We start from the raw sequence: 21,471 nt of genomic DNA, 5'->3' as shown, positions 1-21,471 counted from the left end.
TGTATCCAAAGTTAAGAGGCTGGCTTCCCCAAAAAGTTGAACAGCTTCACTGTGGGTGTGTAAGTGTGCAGGCAAAGAGATGAATGGGTATAATCTCAGCCTCGTGAAGGAGGGGTGATTTTATCCAGCTCATGAAGGGTTTGCCTCCCTCAGGAAACAGCCCTTACTGCAGATGGAGTGCGACCTTCAAATCTTGTCTGTTCGTTACTGCACAATGGACATTTTTGATGATGTTTCCTGAGTTTGTACATCCTGTCCATTGAAGGCGCTGGCAAAAGGTCTGCTCATTCCAATTAGTTGCATTTTTTAAAAATTTTTAAATCTATTCTGGTTAGAGCCTTTACTTTTTAGTTAGACAGTCTGAACCGTCTCATATGAACTCAAGAAATGCTGGTGTGTTAAGAATCAAATTCTAATCCATAACAATGACAAGTTAAGGAGAGGGTGTCAGAGGTCCTATGAGGAAATCTGTTAGGCATCCACAACCATCGTTATGTATGTGCCTTATCCACTTTTTAGAGTTCTGCCTTCTTGGAAATCTTGCTAGTACTTTACTGATCAGAAAATAGATGTGGAAATATAATACACTTCATTTTTAGTGCTTCTGCATTACCATGATACACGTTACTTTAAAAATTCAGTTCTAGTGGGTCTGTACATTTTATGGTAAAGAAATCTTTCTGTTTTCTGAAGTTTTCCTTTCTTTGAAAGGTAGCTGTAGCTCACCAAAACAAAATTGTTTGCATACGACACTTGTCCACTGCATGAAAAATACATTGCTTAAAATGTAAAAGAGATCATTAGGAGAAAAGGAGTAACATCAGTTACTACTTCCTGACAAAAATACTGATTTTGCTAAGATTCCATGTGTATGGCTACATTTTGTCCAGCTCTGGTGGACTTAAATGGTAAAATGCAGATTCATATACAGAAATAATAATTAAAAAGAGTCATATGATTTTCTGGAAGAGTTTGGGAACTGTCTGTGAGGTGGTGTTAGAAGAAACCTGACATTGAAGTTCTGTAGTAGAAGAAAAATGCGTGTTTCCTGGTGTGTGAGCCTTTGCTGTACAATCTTTTAAAAAGAAGTGTGCTAATAAGTATTTCAGTAAACACCATTGATTTTTCACGGATTTCCATATCAGTTTTGAGCTTCTTTTTATTAATTTAACAATCTTAAAGCTTAATAAAAACCTAGGGATGGGCCCTGTGAATCAAGCTAGAGCAGTTTAAAGTAGTGCTTCTCTTAGCTTCTGCTTAGCATCTCCTCTTTCCACTCAGTCTCCATGTAGGAGATGGTTAAAAGGACCAAATGAGTGGGTTTTCGAAGCAAAATGAGCTGCTTTACGTCGCCCAGCCATCACCAACAGCGCGACTCCCTTCCCTGAGGCACCGCAGTGGAGGGGACGCCGAATTCTCGCACAAGCCGCTCCGCTGCTGCAAGGCAAAGCCGAAGACAAGGTAACCTCCAGCAGCGGGACGGAGCGGACATCTGTGGCAAGAACTTAAATTTAAGTTGCTTAGTCCTTCCTTTCCCGTGACGCAGAAGCATCTACGCCTTCTCGGGAAGTTTCACTGAAAAGTAATTCCATCGCAGCATGGACTCCTTCATTCAACAGAAAACATCACCTCTGCTTTCACCCCCTTCCAAACAGTTCTGATGATACGTCTTTCCTAGCATGCTCACATAAAATGTTAATTGGTAAGAGCCCTCGTTACCCTGAGGAGTTAACTATATCTTACGATGACAACTCGTGTCAGCTGTACATTGTGGAGGCTTCTATCCTGGGAGATGAGGCAGGCATTTTAGCTTACCGTGCTCTTTCCCCCTCCTCGCCTTCTCAGGGGGGCTCTTGCTCGCAGAGAAACGCGTGTAGCTCACGCTGTTGTTGAAAGCTCTGCCAAAGCAGTGGAAAGATACAGAAATACTGATGTTAAGCGATATCGTATGCAAGGTGCCAGGATTTATGCATAAACATAAATAATTATAATGAAGTTTAAATATTTTTCTTTAATTTGTAAACATCGTGTGTGTGTATATATATATTTATAAAAACATTTTATAGGTTTCTGCTAGTTGTACCTCATATTTAAGAAAATAAATCCACAATTCCTGAGCGCATTCTTTAATGCTCATTTTTCCTGGCTGCAGTATTGACTTCCTCAGCTCCTGCCTGCCCCTGCCTGCAGTTTCACCAGCAGAACAGAGAGGGCAGCTACGGGCTCGAGGGATCAGGGAATTTTTGAGGCTGAAAAGTAACTATTTGTCTGTTGTAACTAAATTACAGTGAGTCTGAGCATCCTATAATTTCTAGTAATTTTTAAATTTGTCCATCTAGCTTATTCTAATTATCAAATATGCCATTTAAATTAATACTTGGGTGGTTGCAATAGTGAAAAAACCATGGTGTTTGTTTCTGAATTATGAAAATATATTATTTATTTCTACTCCTTTAAACCTGACCCTTTACTAATTTTTAGTGCTTATCAGAATTTCATCGTGTTCTGATACTGTTTATAATTTTCACCAGTATGAAGTATTACCGGATACAGTAGATTTCCTGACGCTGCCTTGCACAGAATATTATGCTTGGAATATTATTTTAATACATGTGCTTTGCAGCAACAGAATTATTTCAACACCTGTAAACTTTTAAAGACTAATATCTGTTGCAGTTCCTTTTTGGATACTAAGGTAATATCAAACCTTGTAATTCTTCAGTGATTATGTGCTCTGGAAGAAAAAGAGGCAAGCAGAAATCCTCATGGTGGAGATGAAATCTTGGATGATGTCTGTAACATGAGCTAAGGAGTTATGTTCAGAAGTCTAATATGAGACATCCGCACAGACTACTAAGAAAATTTATTGTTATTTTAGTATTTACTACATTTGTAATGCTCTTATAGGATAAGTAACTGATTTAAATTTCAGCTTACATATGGATTTAATATTTAGAGATGTTAGCGGTTTTGTAGTTTTCATTCGCAACGTTATATTTCAAGTGTATTTTTAATTCTGCATTTTCAATTTATCCTAATTTGAACAGTTCACAACTACTTCACATTTATTCATCAACGTTACAAACGTGGGAGGTTCAAATCCTGCTGGTTGGATTGATGCGTCGTTAGGAGTTTGCGGTGTGTAACGGGCTACAATTTGAGCTCCATGTGGTTTAAGGTGATTCAGGTGGGTGTGAGCCCCAGCTGCCTGCCCCTGCCCGCCTTCAGTCCTTGGGAGGGGAAAATACTTTCAGGTGGGTCAGGTCTACGATTTGTTTTTCGGTGCACCTCTGTGTCAGCAGAAGACACATGGCAGTAATCAGCAAAAAAACGGTGCTGGGGAGGAGGAGCGGTGACTGAACTGAGGTTGGCTGAAAGCAATTCATGAAGCTTTAGCCTCAGCTGAGAGCACGGCCCAACGATGGGCAAAGCTACACGGCAAAGCGTGTCGCTGTCATGAAGAGCTCATCAGCTTGTGGTAGTGTCGCGGTGATCCAACCTTGGACGATCTTAGACTTTAAATGTAGATTTGAAGTGTAGATTTTTAAATTTGGTTCAATACGGTCCAGTGGTATAATGTAAAACTCTTGCATGTGCTGCCGATGAATATCCCAGACCCTGCAGCATATATTAGCAATAAATATATTTTTTATATATATATATAGGTATATAAATATGTGAAATTTAAAATGATAGTAATTTCGCAGATTGTAGTTCTGAGGTGAACGAATCTTTGAACCAACAGGAACAAAGCCCTGTATAGCATTTCAGCATTTTGGGGACCCAAATTCAATTAAATGGGCCTGTTTCAGGTATTTCAGAATTATCTTTCTCTGACGCAATGTGATGAATTTGAAGAAATGTGGAAAGGTTTACTTCTTGCAGATCATATATTTTAAAGCTATTCCTGGCACAGTTTAGGATAAAGTTGGAGTTACGTGTGGAACAAATGCTAAAGTATATTTTTCTTATAAGTTAAAGTTTCTTGAAAGTGTGTGTGTATGTTTGATGGTGTATTCAGAAGCATTGCATGTTATTTAGGGTGTTATTTGACAGAAAGTAATTTTATTTTGTCTGTTTTTTCCTCAAGTCTAAACTGCATGTATAAAATACATATGTTAACTGGAACTATTTTCAGGAATTTTATTGAAAAATAGCAGACCAGAGGGAGGAGATGACTTCCATGTGCAGTCAGAAAGTTCTTCTGGTGGTAGTGGCACTGATTTTGGCCTCACTCCACCACCCAGCTGCCAATTTCAATGACTTGCAGGAATGTAATTCTCTTTGAGACGTGTAGTTCTGCTGTATTTGGTTGAAACCAGGCTATAAGTTTGAGAGGTGTAGGTGATTGACAAAGAACTCTCATTTCTTTAGGAAATTAAACTCAAAAGCATGGGATTATTTTCTTCTGTGTAAGTTTGTTACTTGCCCAGAGTTAACAGTTATAAATGTAGTGTCCTTGCCTGAGTCAGACTAGTGTGCAAACTAATATGGTCAGGAAGAAGAAACTAATTGTAGGGCTGCTTTGGTTTCGGGGATTAGGAAATGAGGATCACTTTAGCTAACTGGGAGAAAGCTGGAAAGAACAGGTTTTGTACGAAACAAATTTTCAGCTTCAAGTGTTTGAGAGAATATTATTCCCTGATAAAAATCTATGCTGGTTTAATTTGCATTAGGAACACCTTTGTATAATTTGAGGATGATGAAAACAACACCAGGGAAAAGTTGCAGTTGTCCAGAACTGGATTCTAAGTACAGGAAATTTATAGCTGAAATCATACTGATAAGAAAGCCGTGAATGCTAAAGGAAAGGAAAAATGAGGGAAGGCAACTGAATAACTCATGGAACAGGTATGATAAAACCAGAAATAAAATTTAGCATTGGTGCTTACAAGTTAGATTTGGGAATTGAACAAGAATTAGATAAGGTCAATGAATTGATGTCATTGCACTTTATAATTACAGAAGATTTAAAACCAATTCTCTAGTTATAAATACACTGAAAAGTTATATTAAGCTTACACAGTTGTAATCTGGGAAAGGTAAAATAGCTGCTAAATCCCTGTAGCAATACCGAAATACCCCAAACCAAAAAACCTAACACAACATATACCTTAATTATAAATACATGAAAGACTATTTACATTATTTTTGTCAAAGTAGTTTGAATGGCAACAGATGTGCGCAGACAACACAGTCTGTGAGGGCTAATCACTGAGATATTTTACTCATTGGAAGTTACTGGGAATATTTGCATCTGTAAAACCAGTAATGAATGCAAGTGGTCGCAAGATCAAGTTATTTTTCAGGAGTGCAAAGCAACTTTTGAACTCTGTTTGTAGTCTAAATTTTACTCCAGCACCTATTTGATTGCATTGCAGTTATATTATTTTGGCATTATTCTAAGCTATTTATTATTGCATTAAGGGCATAATGCCTATCTAGATTTGTTACACTATGTGGTGTTCTTTGTTCCAAGCAAGTGGACGTTTTTCTCTCTATATTTGTGTTAATTGGTCATCGACTTAGAAAAATCACTAGGCAAACGGGTAAGTCTTTTTAATAATCATGGGGAAAAATGCTTCTTTTCATAACGTAGTTCAGCAGAGTGTAGTTCTGTACAGAGTCTGTATGCTCTTTGCTAGGCTATTCTAGGGTCTGGTACTTCACCAGCTCACAGGAGAGTTGAGGTTGGAAGGCACCTGTGGAGATCAGCTAGTCCAATCTCCCTCTTCAAAGCAGGGTCCACTGAGCAGGTTGCTCAGGGCTTTGCCCAGTTGACTTTTGAGGACCTCCAAGAATGGAGGCTTCACTGGGCAGCCTGTTCCAGTGCCTGGCCACTCTTACAATCAAAAAGTTACTATTCAGATTTAAGCAGAATTTCATGTATTTGTGCCCATTGCCTCCTTTCCTATTACTGGGTGCCACTGAGAAGAGTCCAGCTCAGCCTTCTTAATCCCCCCTGCCACAAATTTATTTATAAACATTGCTAAAATACCCCCTGGGTCTGGTCTTCTCCAGTCTAAACAACCGCAATTATCTCAGCCTCTCCTCCAAGCCCTTGATCATCTTTGTGGTCCTTTGCTGGACTCTCTCTGACATGTCCTTATATGTATATATGAATTTTCAGTCAGGTGAAGCCTCTTCTTCTTGAAGATATTGCCTATTAAAACATTACCTGTATTAATTCTCTTTGTACACAATATTGTTGGTGAGATATTGATTAAGAACATACTCCTCTGATTTTTGTTTCTCTCCATAGTTTCAGAACACCTTCTGTTGGGAAGGAGTTTTATTTTGTTTTGTTAGGAGATCTCTGAAGAATTTGATCAAATGCGGTAGGTTCCTGCAGCTCCAGTCTTTACCACAGTTGGTCGTGTATGAGTTAGAGACTGTTTATATCTGAAAGGCACTTCAACTATTTCAGTTTCCGAGTGCCTGAGCACCGTGAAGGATTACGTGTGACTGAGTGACTCCCCTTCGTGTCTAATCACTCGCACAGCGGGAAGGTATTGAGTTGTTCTTGTGTCCTGCCTTGTTGCGTGTCTGTGTTACTCCTGGTTCTCGGACAGAGACAACCTGAGTATTTAAACAGAGCTGGACGTACACTTTTACTGACTGATAAATGTTTTGGATTTATTTTCTGGAGGATTTTCTAGATTCCCTGCTTTGAAAAGCTGTAACAAGGCTTTCTCATTTACAAGCAATAGGACGCCTTTTAAGATAGGGGATTTCTCTTTGATTTACTTGTTTTTTCATGTGAAAAGTTTTCATTAGTCAAATTCTTGACTTTGAAAAAATTGCAGAGAAATTTTCTTTGTGACAACTTGCTTTGTGACTATTGGAAAAATACGATCGACGTGACTGCAAATATTCCCTGGTATTTAGAAATGAACTAAAATCTGCCGAGCGGCTGTTAGTTATTCTCTTAAAAGACAGTAATGAAAATCAAGGCTTCAAAAGTCATTGAAGTTCATGTCCACCCAGGCAGGCCTAATGTGGCAAGACTTGCCCTGCTGAGGACATGCTGATTTTCTCAAGAGGCCTCCAAAAACAAAGCAAATCTAGAAAACAAAAAAGCCCCCAAACCTCCAACTGGCTCAGCATTAAAGTCATGGTTGGGGGGCTAAAAGCTGCGCTACGTCAGGAAATGGGAAATGAACTGAAAATGCGTCAGTGTCACATTTAATACTTTTCTCGTGGTGTGTAAACCGAGAATTTACCGTGTCTCGTGGCAAAAATCTTCGCCTGTAGGGACTAATCACTGAAGCTGTTAATTTTTCCCTTATTGGTCAGAATTCCAAGTGTAACCTTACCACATCAATCCCTTTGACAGTGTTTCGGTTAATGTTTGAATGTACTGGTGCCGCGTATCAAGGTACAGTTTTAGGAGGAGGGTGCTGGATCGTGCGAGGCAGGGTGTGCGAGCGCGGGCGCCGCTGCGCGCGGAACACAGACCTCGGGTGCGAACAAGTTGCAGAAGCACCGAGCACGATCCTCCTCATGAACCACACCGAGCCTCTACGCTTTTCTTCCCCCCACTCTGGTAAATGCAAAGTAAGAAAAAAAAGCTGCTACAAAAAAAGCTGATGTTGAAGAAGATGCATCTAAATATTATTTTCAGAAGGTAAAGATGATGCTTACCCCCCCTCCCCTTGATTCTCTCTTGGTGGTCAATGGAGCTGTGTTCATTGACTTCAGTTAATTTTGGGGCCTTTTGTTGTAGTCCTACTATTGAGTGATAACAACTTAAAAATGAGCTATCTTTAAGGAAATGACATGACTTTCAATTCTATATATTCCCTTTAAATTGTAGGTTACGTGCGTGATACTCTGCATGTCTGTACTGAGCAATTGAGTCCACAGTGTTATCCAACCAGATACACAAGGGAAAAAATAAATTTGCTTAATTTGAATACACCTTACAGTATGGAAAAAATAAAAGTCTTGATTTTTATAAGTCATTATCTTTAGACTATTTGTTGTGATTCATTCTGAGTTTTTTGTTTCAGGAAGGCAGTTTCTCATTCGAGTGATACAATGGTTTGAATTTCCTCCTCCTCTTTTCTTTCTTTTGTAATTATTACTAAGCCAGATGAGCACTTTTTTAATTCAGGAAGGAGCAATCCTCCCAGATAATGTGATGTCACTCTAGCCCTAAGGTATCTCACTTACTTTCTATGTATATATATTTTTGTGTGTGCTATTTTTCCCTAGTTAGATATTATTTGAAATGAGAAGGCTCTGTGGCAGCCTAACAGGATGATGTCTTTACAGCTGGTAAACCCTCAAGGGTTTATGTTTTATAGCCTGGGACATGACATGGAGACCTTGGAGTACCAGAAGACGCAGAATAGGATTGGAGGTGTGTCCCCATCGCTCGGGGTTGGACCCACCTGCAAGTTGTGTGTCCAAGGGTTGATTAGTTTCAGAAATGAGCCTGGACCAACCCTTCCAACATGATACGCTGTAAAATAGCTCTTCTTTGCTCTTTTAGGAGGGCATAATAGTAACGTACTGCTGTTTCATTTGACAATTACTTCTTTATACTTCAGTCTCTCAAGCATTGTGTACCTTTGAAAGCAGTGGACTCTGGCTGAGAGCTCTAAGAAAGGCTGTTTCATGGCTCTGTTACAGTATGTTGTAAATTTGTTTGCTGTGGTTAAGGTAATATGAAAAACAGGGGAAGAGGCTTGACAACTGTTTTTGAGAAAACAAATGAAAGGTGCTAAAGAGCTTAACTATATGTGTGTATATGGAATTTGTGAACTAGAAAATCAAGGGTTTAATTTCCTCTTATTTTTTTCCTGCTCTTCTGAGACTGCCAGGTGCTCCCCATCTTGGCTCAGCTACCTTCTACATTTGCCAGTTGTAATGATTTAATCGTGATCAAACAACAGTGCTTTAACATGACTCTATATAATCTCTTGTTTAATAACACGTACTAGTGTTTCTTCTGATCTTATCTGTCTAGAGATTGCTTGAGGCTTGTTGGCAGAAAAAAATCGGGAGCCTCTAACAGCTGAAGTGGTGTAGGTGTAGCTAACTTGGCCACATGCCCAATAAGGATCTGACAAATTGTTTTCTACATTTTCATAAAGCCTGTCAATTTTGAAGCAGCAGCAATGTTGCATTGCTTCAGAAGTTACCTAATTTCAACTAGAAAAATAATCATTATGTGGATGACGAAGATTATGATGAGTTTTCACCAGTACTTTTGATAGCTTATGAAGCTCTCCCACATGCAGTGGATTTCAAGTAGAGAAGGAAACCGAGTGTTCTAAAGGTTTTGATTTTACAGGATTTACTATAGAGAGAAGGTAAAACATCGCATAACTTGAAATGTCCAGAGAGAGATGGTTGGTTCCATTTTAGGATTTTCAGTTGGCATATGTCTTTTGGGATCACTAGGAATTTGAGCTTGGTGAAGGACAGCCACCATTTTCCGTACATCGTTATGCTTTTGTACAAAACCAAATCACCTGTTCTCAACATAAAATACCTTTATTTCTTTGTTTTAAAAACTTTAACAATGATGTTTCTGCGCAGAAGCTGTATGAATTCTTTAATAAACAATGGCAACACTGAGAATCTCACTCATTTTTGCTATTCACTGCAGTTCTCAGGAATGGAAGGTTGGTGTTAATAGAGAAATAAGGGATATTGTAAAGATTACTATTTAAAAGGTAATTAAAAAAAAAGGTAGATCACAATTTTTCGATTGATGAGTAAAAGAGAGTTAGTATATGACTTCAGAGTAACCAGACAGTGCCAAATTTTGTACCTAGTCGTACCCAGCAGGTACTGAGAGTAGTATTTGGTGTATGTGTTTTGTTAAATCTGTGTCAGATCTTGGACTCGGTCGTTCTAGACCTGTATGTGCTTGAAGAAACTCAGAGTGCTTCGCATTCCCTGTTGGCTCCTTCTGTCTCCACGGGGGATTGAAATCTAAGGAATTTGTGGCTAAATACTGAGGTTAGTCGTTCAAAACACCCTGGCCCTGTCTAAGGGAACTGTTTGGTCCTCTGAGGTGCTGTCTGTGAGACAGCTCTGGCCTCGGAGAGAGGAGCGAGCAACCCTGAGACACAAAAAGCTGGAGGGTTCCATAGTGCTGGAGCTGCTGCAGGATTCAGGAGTATATTTCCCCTTCAGCATTCACTATTATTTTCACTACAGCCTTGATAAGTTGTTTGACAGACCTGAAGTTTGTATTTTATTCAATACTAAAATTTAAATCAAAGCAACTGATTCAGAAGCTTTTGCTGACGTATGTACAAATGCACGTTTTAGTATATGTAGTGCATTTGTTTTAAAGACACATATTGATGTGACACATATATTAATACCATTTTCATGAATGCTGACACCGCAAGGAGGCCATATAATCATCCCGTTGGATACTGGTTAACACTGGCCAGTGAATCTCACCACATTATGCTTTGAGTGTACACCAAACAGTCTAATCATATTTCATTAATCTTGCTAACCAGAGAAAAAATTGCGTCTTACTAGTCTGAATTTGACAGACTTCAGGTTCTAGCCATTGTTTGTTCTTTTTTCTACCAAATTAAAGAATAATATTTACTCTCCAGGCTCTCGTAGTGATACTCCAGCCACCTCTGCATCTTCTCTTCAATAAGCCAAAAGCGTGAAGTTACTGTCAGCTTTATTTTTATTGCAAGTCATGTATTCTGGGCATTGAATTACTCTTTATACCTGCCTCTTCTGTTTTGGTTTTTTTTAGCTCTTTAACTGGTGAGAATAAAGTTATGCTTGCTCTCCGAAGAGTCCACTGTGCTGGCCCAAAAAGAGCAGCAGTCCAAGAGGTGGGGAAAAAGTGATGAGGGGCACAATAAAAACCTCCCCAAGTGATTTTTACTCACATGGGACAGTAAATAGAGAACTAAGGCGGAGAGTGGGAGAACAGTTAGAAACTGGTTCGGTGCTCGGGAAAACTGCTTACCAAACCCATTGCTGATATAATCTAGTAGTAAGTGGCTGCTGCAGCCTTCCTCTGCGCCCGTCAGCGCGTACATGCTCTCCGTGGCGGTGGGCTCCGGCGGTCCAGCTGGTGCTGTTGGCAGCTCGTGGGTTTAGGGCTGAAGTCCTGCACTTCATTCCCAGAGCGGCGGAGACGTAACTCGCAGATGTAAGAGCTGCCTTGTCTGCAGTGGTGACTCGTTCCGCCAGGTAATTATTTTCTGTGATAATGTCTTGCCTGGGACATTACAGAATAGTAGAACATAACTACTTACATTAGTAAGAGTGACGGTCGGATGAGATTTTAAGGGGCTGAACGTAATGAAATGTGGCACCTGTTCACATCACTTCTTTTTATAACTCCTGGTAAAATCTGTCTAATTAATCAGCATGATTCTATGATGTCCATCCCATTTAACTACTATAAAATTATAGAAAATTTTATGCTTTTTAGCCGGATGTTTATTATTGGAAAAAAACAGCCTATCAATTTTATACAGGTATTTCATGATTAGGACACTACAGTTTACATATTAGTATTAAATCCTTATTACTATGGCCATACTTGTAGAAATACTAATTAGTGACTGATTTAAAAATGTATAAATAGTAAGTCCACTTTCTCTTTTTTGTACCTTTTGGAAGTAATTGGCTCAAGTAGTAATTATTGGAGTGACTTCTTTTAACTGGGTTTTTAATTTTCCACGAATTTTTACCGATAAAAGTTTCCTCAGACAGGCCTTAGCTGACAGGTCTTTTTTCTGTAGCACACAGCCTTAAGATACTAGCAGTAGTTACTTTCTTTTTTTATCAATAAATGTAGATATAGCTCTCACATGCATTGTGAAGAGGTTCCTCAAGAAGGTGGTGGTTTTCGGGTTTCATGAATATGCTTGAAGTGTTGATGTGCCGGTGGTTGAAACAGCCTGAGGTCTTCTGGGAGCTGGGTTTAACACCATTCGGTGTTGAACTGGAGCTGCAACACTCTAAATGCTTCTGCCAGCTGATATCACTGACCTGTCCCTTTTCCCTCCTCCTGTCCTCGCTTGCATAGGTTATGTGTATCTTCAGTGCTTTTTTCTCTTTGATTACAAGGTCTGGGTTATTTTCTCCCAGACTTCAGCCCTACTCTTTTTTCTGACTATACGGGAGAACCAGCAGCCTCCAGTCAGAGATGTTTTTACCCCAGGAAATCTGACTATAATGAAAATAATTAAGGAAAATACACGTCACCTTAGGATTAGGTAATACGCAGGAAAAGTAAGAATACAGGAGACCCGTGAGTAGTTTTAATAGTTTTGTCAATGTTATTTTTCCTTTCTCTGGTCCAAGATTTCTATCTGGATGTGAGGACAAGTCATCTGTGAGCTGCTGCTGGTGTTACTGGGGCTGCTGGTGTTACTGGGGCTGCTGGTAGCTGCTTGCAGCCAGAGCTTTTTGGTTTGTGCTCAGAATTGCTGAAGGTTGCTTTGTGATGGTGTTTATATGAGGGCTTGAAAAAAAATAATAAAATACTGGCTTTGTCAGCCAACAGAGATCTGGAAAAAATACCTCAAGTTTTGTCAGCAACTTTCCTCTTTATTTATTAAGGTTTAATATAGTACAGTAACATATCATGTAATCAGTTAAATTACAGTGCTCACACCAAATATGCTAAGATGTCCTGGAGCATAGGGCTTTTTCTTGTAGCCTACGTGCACCTCTTTAAAAATGTTAAAATATTTAGGGCATATCATTCTCATTAGAAACATGTAGGTTGTCTGTCTGCTTGTTGTATCTGTTTCTGCAGCTGGAAAGTTTCAAGGTCTGTGTGTTGCCAAGCACAATTTGTTGACCTCGTCTCGTAAATCAAAAAGTAATGGACTCTGCAAGAAAAATCCCAAATGAGACTCCTGGCTCACTAGATTTAAAGGCTTAAATTCACTCAGTAGGTAGAATTACATTTCTGTAGGCCTTAGCATTTTTTCTCTTTTTTAGTATAGTTGCTTTAAAATCTAAAATAGGTATTGCATATTGTACCGAAGATGCTACAAATAAAATCTATAGAATAGGAAAGACTTGAAAAAATGGCTTATTTTGAAAGTATCTTAATTTTGGAGCATGGTGACCATTTGCCCTCTGTTTCTTGGTGCTATGATAAGATCATCACTGGGCTTTCCATCCTGGGCTGTGCATTTCACGTGAAACAGTCTGGTGTAGCCGCACGTCTCGCTGTCCTTCAGCTGTGTAAGTGCCCGGGGGAGGCAGCATCAAACATGCCCAGAGCTCTGCTGGGAGGTGTTTGCCTCGACTGATTCTAAACACCTCTGATAAAGTAGATTCCACAATCTCACAGGCAACTATTTCTAGTTTATCACTAGAGAGAGACCTCTGCCTAATACCTAACCTATGTTGTCTTGGCTGTAGATTTAGCTCTGTCTTCCTCTTCCTCTATTCGATGAGACGGTTTTATCAGCGTAGGATAATCATATGAAAATAGTTGCCATGTTTGTCACTGGCTACGTCTTTTTTACCTTAAGCAGTTCCCAACAGTTGCACACTACGCGCCTGTTATTTTCATTGAGTTCTGGGCTGTCTTGTTTCGTCTATGCTTTTCTTTAACAGCAGTGCCCAACGTTGTATTTTGGGGTGTTCCTGGCACCAGGTCAGTACTGTAATACACAGCTATATTTTACCTCCTCTGCTTCTAAGAGAGTATGTAATATTTTACAGCGCTTTCTTCAGCATTGCATTGCTGGTGCCTATTTATTTGTGAACTGTAGAATTTGTTCTACTCTAGTAATGCCTACACAGTTGTTTCTTGCCATGGTTTTTATGTATGTGAATTCTCCTGCCAACTACTTCATATTTATTTTTATTGAATTTCGACTTTTTCACTTTGGGCAATTGCATCACTTTGTGCAAAGATCTGGCCTCTAAAGGATTTTGTGAATTTGTGACGTAATCTGTTCCATCATTCAAATTGTCACTGAAGAAGGAAGCAAAACCCCTTTGTGACCTCAATTAAAATGCCTTTTAGTTTGATAATGAACTGCTAACTATGGGAGCTTTCTCCTGTAGTGTTCTGGAGCAGCTCTGTTCCCACTTACTTAACTAACATAGGCAACTGCCACAGAGGTGCATGAAAGTTCAGGTAATTTGCACCTGCTCCTTTCCTTAACACATCCCTCGAAGAAAATTACAGTAGTTTTAATTTACTTCTTTATTGTGTTGGTTGTTTCTTATGGTCTTGTTCTCTAGATGTTTATAAACTGGATGTTCCAAGTAATTTATTCTAGTAGAGTTGTGGGTATTAGAAGTGGCCTAGCTGATCGTCTACTAGGATCATAGAATCTTTGGGTTGGAAGGGACCTATAAAGGCCATCCAGTCCAACCCCCCTGCAGTGAGCAGGGACATCTTCAACTAGATCAGGTTGCTCAGAGCCCCATCCAACCTGACCTGGAATGGTTCCAGGGATGGGGCATCTACCACCTCTCTGGGCAACCTGGGCCGGGGTTTCACCACCCTCATTATTGAAAATTTCTTTCTTAGTTCTAGTCTGAATCTTCCCTCTTTCAGTTTAAAACCGTTACCCCTTGTCCCATCACTACAAGCCCTGATAAAAAGCCTGTCCCCATCTTTCTTACCAGCCCCCTTTAAGCCCTGGCAGGCTGCACTAAGGTCTCCCCAGAACCTTCTCTTCTCCAGGCTGAACAACCCCAACTCTCCCAGCCTGGCCTCCCAGCAGAGCTGTTCCAGCCCTCGGATCATTTTTGTGGCCTCCCTGGACCCTCTATTCCCTGAACTTCTCCTTTATAAAAACTGGTACTAGTTTCTTCTTTTCCACCTGGCTAAGTTGTTCCACTTTTTTTTTCCCAAAGAATATTTTTAAGTTCTGGAAGACAGCTGATAATTTTAGAGTTTGATTAAACACATTCTTTAATGTGTTAAAGAATGTGCCTGGGAACTACAGGCCTGTCAGCCTGACCTCTGTACCGGGGAAGATTATGGAGCGGTTGGTCTTGAGAGTGCTCACAGGGCATCTGCAGGACAACCAAGCGATCAGGCCCAGCCAGCATGGGTTCATGAAAGGCAGGTCCTGCTTGACCAACCTGATCTCCTTCTACGACCAGGTGACCCGCCTAGTGGATGAGGGAAAGACTGTGGACGTTGTCTACCTGGACTTTAGTAAAGCCTTTGACTCTTGTCTCCCACAGCATTCTCCTGGAGGAACTGGCAGCTCGTGGCTTAGACAGGTTTACTCTTTGCTGAGTGAGGAACTGGCTGGATGGCTGAGCCCAGAGAGTTGTGGTGAACGGCGTTAAATCCGGCTGGCGGCCGGTCACAAGCGGTGTTCCCCAGGGCTCGGTTCTGGGGCCGGTCTTGTTCAATATCTTTATAGATGATCTGGATGAGGGAATCGAGTGCTCCCTCAGGAAGTTTGCAGATGACACCAAGCTGGGTGGGAGTGTTGATCTGCTGGAGGGCAGGAGGGCTCTGCAGAGGGACCTGGACAGGCTGGATCGATGGGCAGAGGCCAACTGTATGAGGTTTAATAAGGCCAAGTGCAGGGTCCTGCACTTGGGTCATAACAACCCCATGCAACGCTACAGGCTTGGGGAGGAGTGGCTGGAGAGCAGCCCGGTGGAAAGGGACGTGGGGGTGCTGGTTGACAGCCAGCTGAACATGAGCCAGCAGTGTGCCCAGGTGGCCAAGAAGGCCAACAGCGTCCTGGCCTGTATCAGCAATAGTGTGGCCAACAGGAGTAGGGAAGTGATCATGCCCCTGTACTCGGCACTGGTGAGGCCGCAGCTTGAATCCTGTGTTCAGTTTTGGGCCCCTCACTACAAGCAGGATGTTGAGGTGCTGGAGCGTGTCCAGAGAAGGGCAACGAAGCTGGTGAGGGGTCTGGAGCACAAGTCTTCTGAGGAGCGGCTGAGGGAACTGGGGTTGTTTAGTCTGGAGAAGAGGAGGCTGAGGGGAGACCTTATCGCTCTCTACAACTGCCTGAAAAGGGGTTGTGGCGACGAGGGTGTTGGCCTCTTCTCCCAAGTAACTAGCGATAGGACGAGAGGAAATGGCCTCAAGTTGCACCAGGAGAGGTTTAGATTGGGTATTAGGAAAAATGTCTTCACCGAGAGAGTGGTCAGGTATTGGAACAGGCTGCCCAGGGAGATGGCGGAGTCGCCATCTCTGGAAATGTTCAAAAAACATGTGGATGTGGCGCTTCAGGACATGGTTTAGGGGACATGGTGGCGCTGGATTAATGGTTGGACTTGATGATCTTGAAGGTCCTTTCCAACCTTAGTGATTCTGTGATTTTAAGTACTTAAAGTTGCCCAGATTTTGCCAAGTGGAATACAGATGGTAGACAAATTGATGATAGGTGGATGGTGAGGTGGACTGAAAGCTGGCTGGGATGAACTGACAGGCTGAAAGGGTTGTGAACAGCAGCACAAAGTCCAGCGGGAGGCCAGTCACTGGTGGTGTACCCCAGGGGTCCATACTGGGGTCAGTAGCATCTTCATTAATGACCTGGATGACTGGACAGGAGGCTGCACCCTCAGCAAGCTTGCAGGTGATACAAAACTGGGAGGAGCTGTTGCTGCATGAGGTAGCTATGCTGCCAGCCAGCGGAACCTCAACAGGCTGGAGAAATGGGCTGACAAGAACCTCATGAGATGGTGGAGTCGCCATCTCTGGAAGTGTTCAAAAAACGTGTGGATGTGGCGCTTCAGGACATGGTTTAGGGGACATGGTGGCGCTGGATTAATGGTTGGACTTGATGATCTTGAAGGTCCTTTCCAACCTAGTGATTCTGTGATTCATGAGGTTCAACAAAGGGAAGCGTCAAGTCCTGCCGCAGGGAGGAGTAACCCCAGGCACCAGTAGATGCTGGGGACATCTGGAAAGCAACTTTTCAGGAAAGAACTTGGGGGTCCTGGTGGACACCAAGCTGAACACGAGCCAGCAAAGGGCCCTTCCAGCAAAGGAGGCCACCAGCCTCTTGGGCTGCATTAGAAGAAGCATTGCCAGCAGGTCGAGTGAGGCAATCCTTCCCCTCTAGTCAGCACTGGTGACACACATCTGTAGCGTTGTGTCCAGTGCTGGGTTTCCCGGTACGAGACAGACATGGATATACTGGAGTGAAGGGCCATGAAGGGCTTGGAGCATCTGTCTTACAAGGAGAGACTGAGCGAGCTGGGGTGGTTAAGCATGGAGAAGAGAGAGCTCATTTCACTTATTTCTCAATATTTCTCAGTATCATTACTCTGGCTGTCAAGGCTTCTTGTCCCTTCTGTGTCCCAGAAATGGCATCCAAAGAATTGATGATTGTTTGAATGATTAAATATGGTTTGAACTTGGGAGGGTTATGGCAGATGTTTTTAAGTAGAACATAGGTCTAAATGTAACTCTGCTTTTGCTGCTAGTTTGAACTGAAATATATCTTTGTCCTCACTTTACCCTGATGTTTGCATAGAAAGTGATTTCAGATGTTCACATTTTTGATGCAGAATAATAAAATTCGATAGGACTGGTAAAGGAAAAGGAAAAAAAATGGGGAGTTTGCACAGTAAACGTTAAAATGTCTTGGGTGACCTAATTTTAAGTCACATGCCAGAGGACTTAGAAAAGGGAAATAGTCTCACTGTAGGATTTTTTTTTTCTCTGAAAGTCATTGTAAACCTCTCCTATTCAAATTGTTATCACACTTTCTGATCTGTATCAACACGCAGCAGCCTACTGTTCGACGTGTTTATAACCTTCAAATATGCACTGCTGCCAGCGTTTCCATTCCTCTTCACTTACGCTATCTGTATCCCATCATGATCAAAACTTCTTCAAGCGTGGAAAATAAATGCATTTTCATTGAAAATGAAAAATAAACGTTAGAAAAATGTTTTCTAAAACACTTGCAATTTTTCTGTAAGGTGTTTGCCTCCTGAATGATGGTATGAATATGGGCCAGTGTATCTAGAACAAAACAGTATTTTCTTGCTTTTGAGTTGTATCTGGCAAAGATGGAGTGGATTAAGGCATTACATTTATGAATGTAAAGCATGATTTTTCCTGAAACAGCTGTATGCACAAGCAGTTCTACATTCAAGGTACAACGGCTTGTTGGTATCTCAAGAAGCATGGCTTCATCCTTCCTGCCATTCTCTGCTCCCGGCATGGAGGTCCCCATTTTGCCTGTGCCCGCTCTGGTGCTTTTACACCTTGCAGTGATCTCCTTATCTCACCAAATTGGCAGAATACTCTCCAAAGCTTTGACTTACATTTTTTTTCCCTCACTGAGTTAGTTTTGTTCAGCATTTGTGAGCCACTGTGCAGGTGGTAGGGAGGAGGTGAGAGCACTGAGCCCCAGTGGAGAGGATGGGAGGAAGAAGTAGGACGTTCTCCTCGCAGCGCGGGATCGCTGCTGGCTTTGCTCACTGACTCTTGTATGATCACATTGATAATCTAGAGCAAGATGGAATTCTTCCCGAAGAGTTTAACACTAACGTAAACTGCTAGAAAGGATACTCTCATTTGGGAGTAGAATTATCTACTCTCAAACTTGCTGGAAAGAGTTAAGCAGAAGTAGCTGGCTGTACAGACACCTGAAATGTCCTGCCTTTTGAACTGCAACTAGCAGTGTGATACTTGAATAAATCACAGAAGCAAAGTCAGACAAAATATAATGTTTAAATTTCCATTCTATTGCTTTATTGTTTTCATTCTGTTGTTTTATTATTATTTTATTATTTATTATTTTATTCCAGGCTATTTTAAGTGGCATTGTTTGCTGTGTCTCTTGTCACAGTACCCTGGTTTGGAATTCATATTTTTTTTTCAGTTCTACAGGAACGGCTTAAAGTCTACTAGAAACAAGAGAATCCTTTTTGGTGGATTCAGACAAGTTTTCATTCTGGCCCATCAAGCATCTAAGTGTAACTTTCATAGTAGCAGTTGTATATTCTTCATGATCCAGAACATGCAGTAGTAGTGTGATGTTTTATGTAATAACACTCTTTTCTCCTTCTTGTAGGTCCTTTTGTTCTGCATCACAGCTGCTCTCTTCATGTTCTTCTTCAGGTATGTTGCTAGTATATTTATTTAAGTTTGTAAACGTTATTTTAAACAACGTTTCTAAGACCTTACTTAATTTTTAGTATTCATCTGAAAACTTGCATGTTCTTCCCTCAAGCTTTCTGAATTGAGTAGAGAGCTCCCATGGCATTAAAACCCCAGTACTGTGAGCATAACCGGGCTAAAAAGGGAAATGCTGCGTTAAATGCTTTAAATCTTCTGGAGAGTCTACTGGTTACTTAAGGAGCCTCCTCTCATCTTATAATTAAGATCCTGGATGTCTAATATTACAGAGTATGGGAAAGGCTGAAGTACTGCTTTTCATATATGTTCTTAAATAGCTTATGGCAGGAAAGGTAACATTTTTTTCTTCTGGTGAAAATAGACGAGAACAGGAAAATGAGATTTTACAGTCTTAAAAAATATAAAATTATTTTTACTCCTTTAGTTTTAGAGTAAGCTAATTTCACATACATTTTCACAAGTTCTCAGTTGTATTCCTTTTTTAAAACATACAGTAGTGGGGTCGGATAAGACACTAATTTTAATAACTTCTTTCTCTCTCTTTTTGCAAGATATATGTAATAAGTCATTTACCTTGCCATTGTTTCGCTTTTAAATGCCAGACCTCTCAAATTTTCTTCACTACATCTCAAGCTGGAAAGTTGCTTGCTAAAGTAACCTTTGACTACAACCCTTTGACTTAGAATTTTCTGTGGCATGTAGCCATCTATGGTTCTTCAAGCTGTATGATCCCCTGGTAATTGCAAAACTTTGGAAGCTGCAGCCTGTTTTTTCGTAATTCCATTACTTATGAATTACTTACGGATATTGGCCAAGAACAGCCTGTGGATAGGGGAGAGCTCTTAATTTAAAGGATTTGAAGAAGCATCCCTGCTTTCATCTATCACCCATTAAGACCCTTGCATCAGCAGTCTTCTCCTTGCTTTAGTTTCTTCTATTTCCCAGAGTCATGGCATAACATCCTTGGAGAAGTTGACTTGTAAGGTTGAAGTTAGGCATCTGTCTGTATGAATGCTGATTAAACCAACTCAAAATACTAAAATGCTGGTCAAAGCTATAAATATTGTATGCATTTGGAAGAAGCTAGTTGTCTCCTGTCTATGTCTTTGGTAATGAACCGGTGTTTTAGAGACAACCTGGAAGTTAAATGTGAACTGACCAGAGCCCAGAGGTATTTGGTGAATTCCTCCCTGACCTGACACAGCAATGCTGACAGCTGAATGGGCTCCAAACCACTTTCTCTTCTAAAATTAGTCCCTCCATGCCAGGGTTGATGGATATCCTGTTGAGCAATCATCAGCAACATTTAATTGCTTTGTCTCTGATGTTGTAACAGAGGAATTAAACTGCAGGACCGGGAGGTTATAGGTCCATTAGTTTAATTCTCAGAAAAAAAAAATATAAAAAATTATTTGTAAACACAAACAAAAACAGGGCATCAAAATAGATTTATCGAAAAATAATTAGCACAGACCAATTTATTTTCTTTTTTCTTTCTGAGTGTAATTGGTATTGTGATTAGAACTTCTTCACAGTGATTCATGTGGTACTTTCCTAACGTAACCAGGTACAGATGGTCTGTGTGAAAATACTTTTGGGTAAGCACTGAACCCCCAGGATAATATATGCACAGAGTTGTTGTCAGAGGGTGACAGTCAGACAGACCATCTGTTGGCTGCGTTGACAAACACTTATTCAGGTCCTCTGTTGTTTAATATTTTTATATTTAAATAATGACAAAGATAACAGGAAACGGTTATTGCACATGTAGGTAGAACTGCTGGCTGGGAACTGCAGTGACATTGCAGAAAGACTTGGAATTCAGATAGATGCAAACTGGAGATATGATCTGAAATACAGTAAAGCTGCGTAGTAATGACAAGGTTGAGGTAATACATTTACAGGTAAGGAGCTATGGAGAATCAAATGGTTTGGGAGCAGTTCACTGAAAAAAGACCCAACAGTAGTTGTCCACACTCTGCCAGCTGAATGTAAGTCAACAAAATCACATTCCTGTAACAAGGGAGATGCCGGGACGGGATGTGTAGAGCGTGTGCGGTACATAAAGTTGTCTTTTTGTTGTACTTTAAGAAGTTTTCAGTGCATTTTTTTGTCCTTTTTGATTATTACACCACAAAAAGAATACGGAAGAGGCAGAGAAACCTCAGAGTTTCTCCTCCAGTGATCTGGAGTTTGGAAAACATAGTTTATTTAAAAGGTTGGATTGTGGTTTAATTTAAAAAAAATAAATAAGGGGTTGAATAACTGTCGTTATGTACATACAAGACTGCTGAAAAGAGGAAGAGAATAAATAGTCTGTTCTCGCTGTCTGTGATAGAAAGGATAAGAGATAACAGAGCAAGACATTTCTTCTTATGATAATAAATTGCAGCATGGATGAATTCACTTAGTGG

The 21,471-nt window shown here is 40.7% G+C and overlaps 1 protein-coding gene across 1 annotated transcript in view; it reads left to right on the top strand.

Moving 5' to 3' along the window:
- The window catches only part of TMEM135 (transmembrane protein 135), a gene marked incomplete at its 3' end in the record, with an annotated part of 196,066 nt that overhangs the window by 111,347 nt on the left and 63,248 nt on the right, over positions 1–21,471 (top strand). The window contains exon 6 of the mRNA XM_082001436.1: positions 18,993–19,039. Coding sequence (XP_081857562.1) covers positions 18,993–19,039 — 47 coding nt within the window. The remainder of the gene's footprint in view (positions 1–18,992; positions 19,040–21,471) is intronic.

This window comes from Phaethon aethereus, assembly GCF_964289735.1.
Source record: "Phaethon aethereus genome assembly, chromosome: 1".
Classification (NCBI taxonomy): domain Eukaryota; kingdom Metazoa; phylum Chordata; class Aves; order Phaethontiformes; family Phaethontidae; genus Phaethon; species Phaethon aethereus.
The sequence above is the reverse complement of the archived record's forward strand: the minus strand, read 5'-3'. Positions and strand labels throughout refer to the sequence as shown.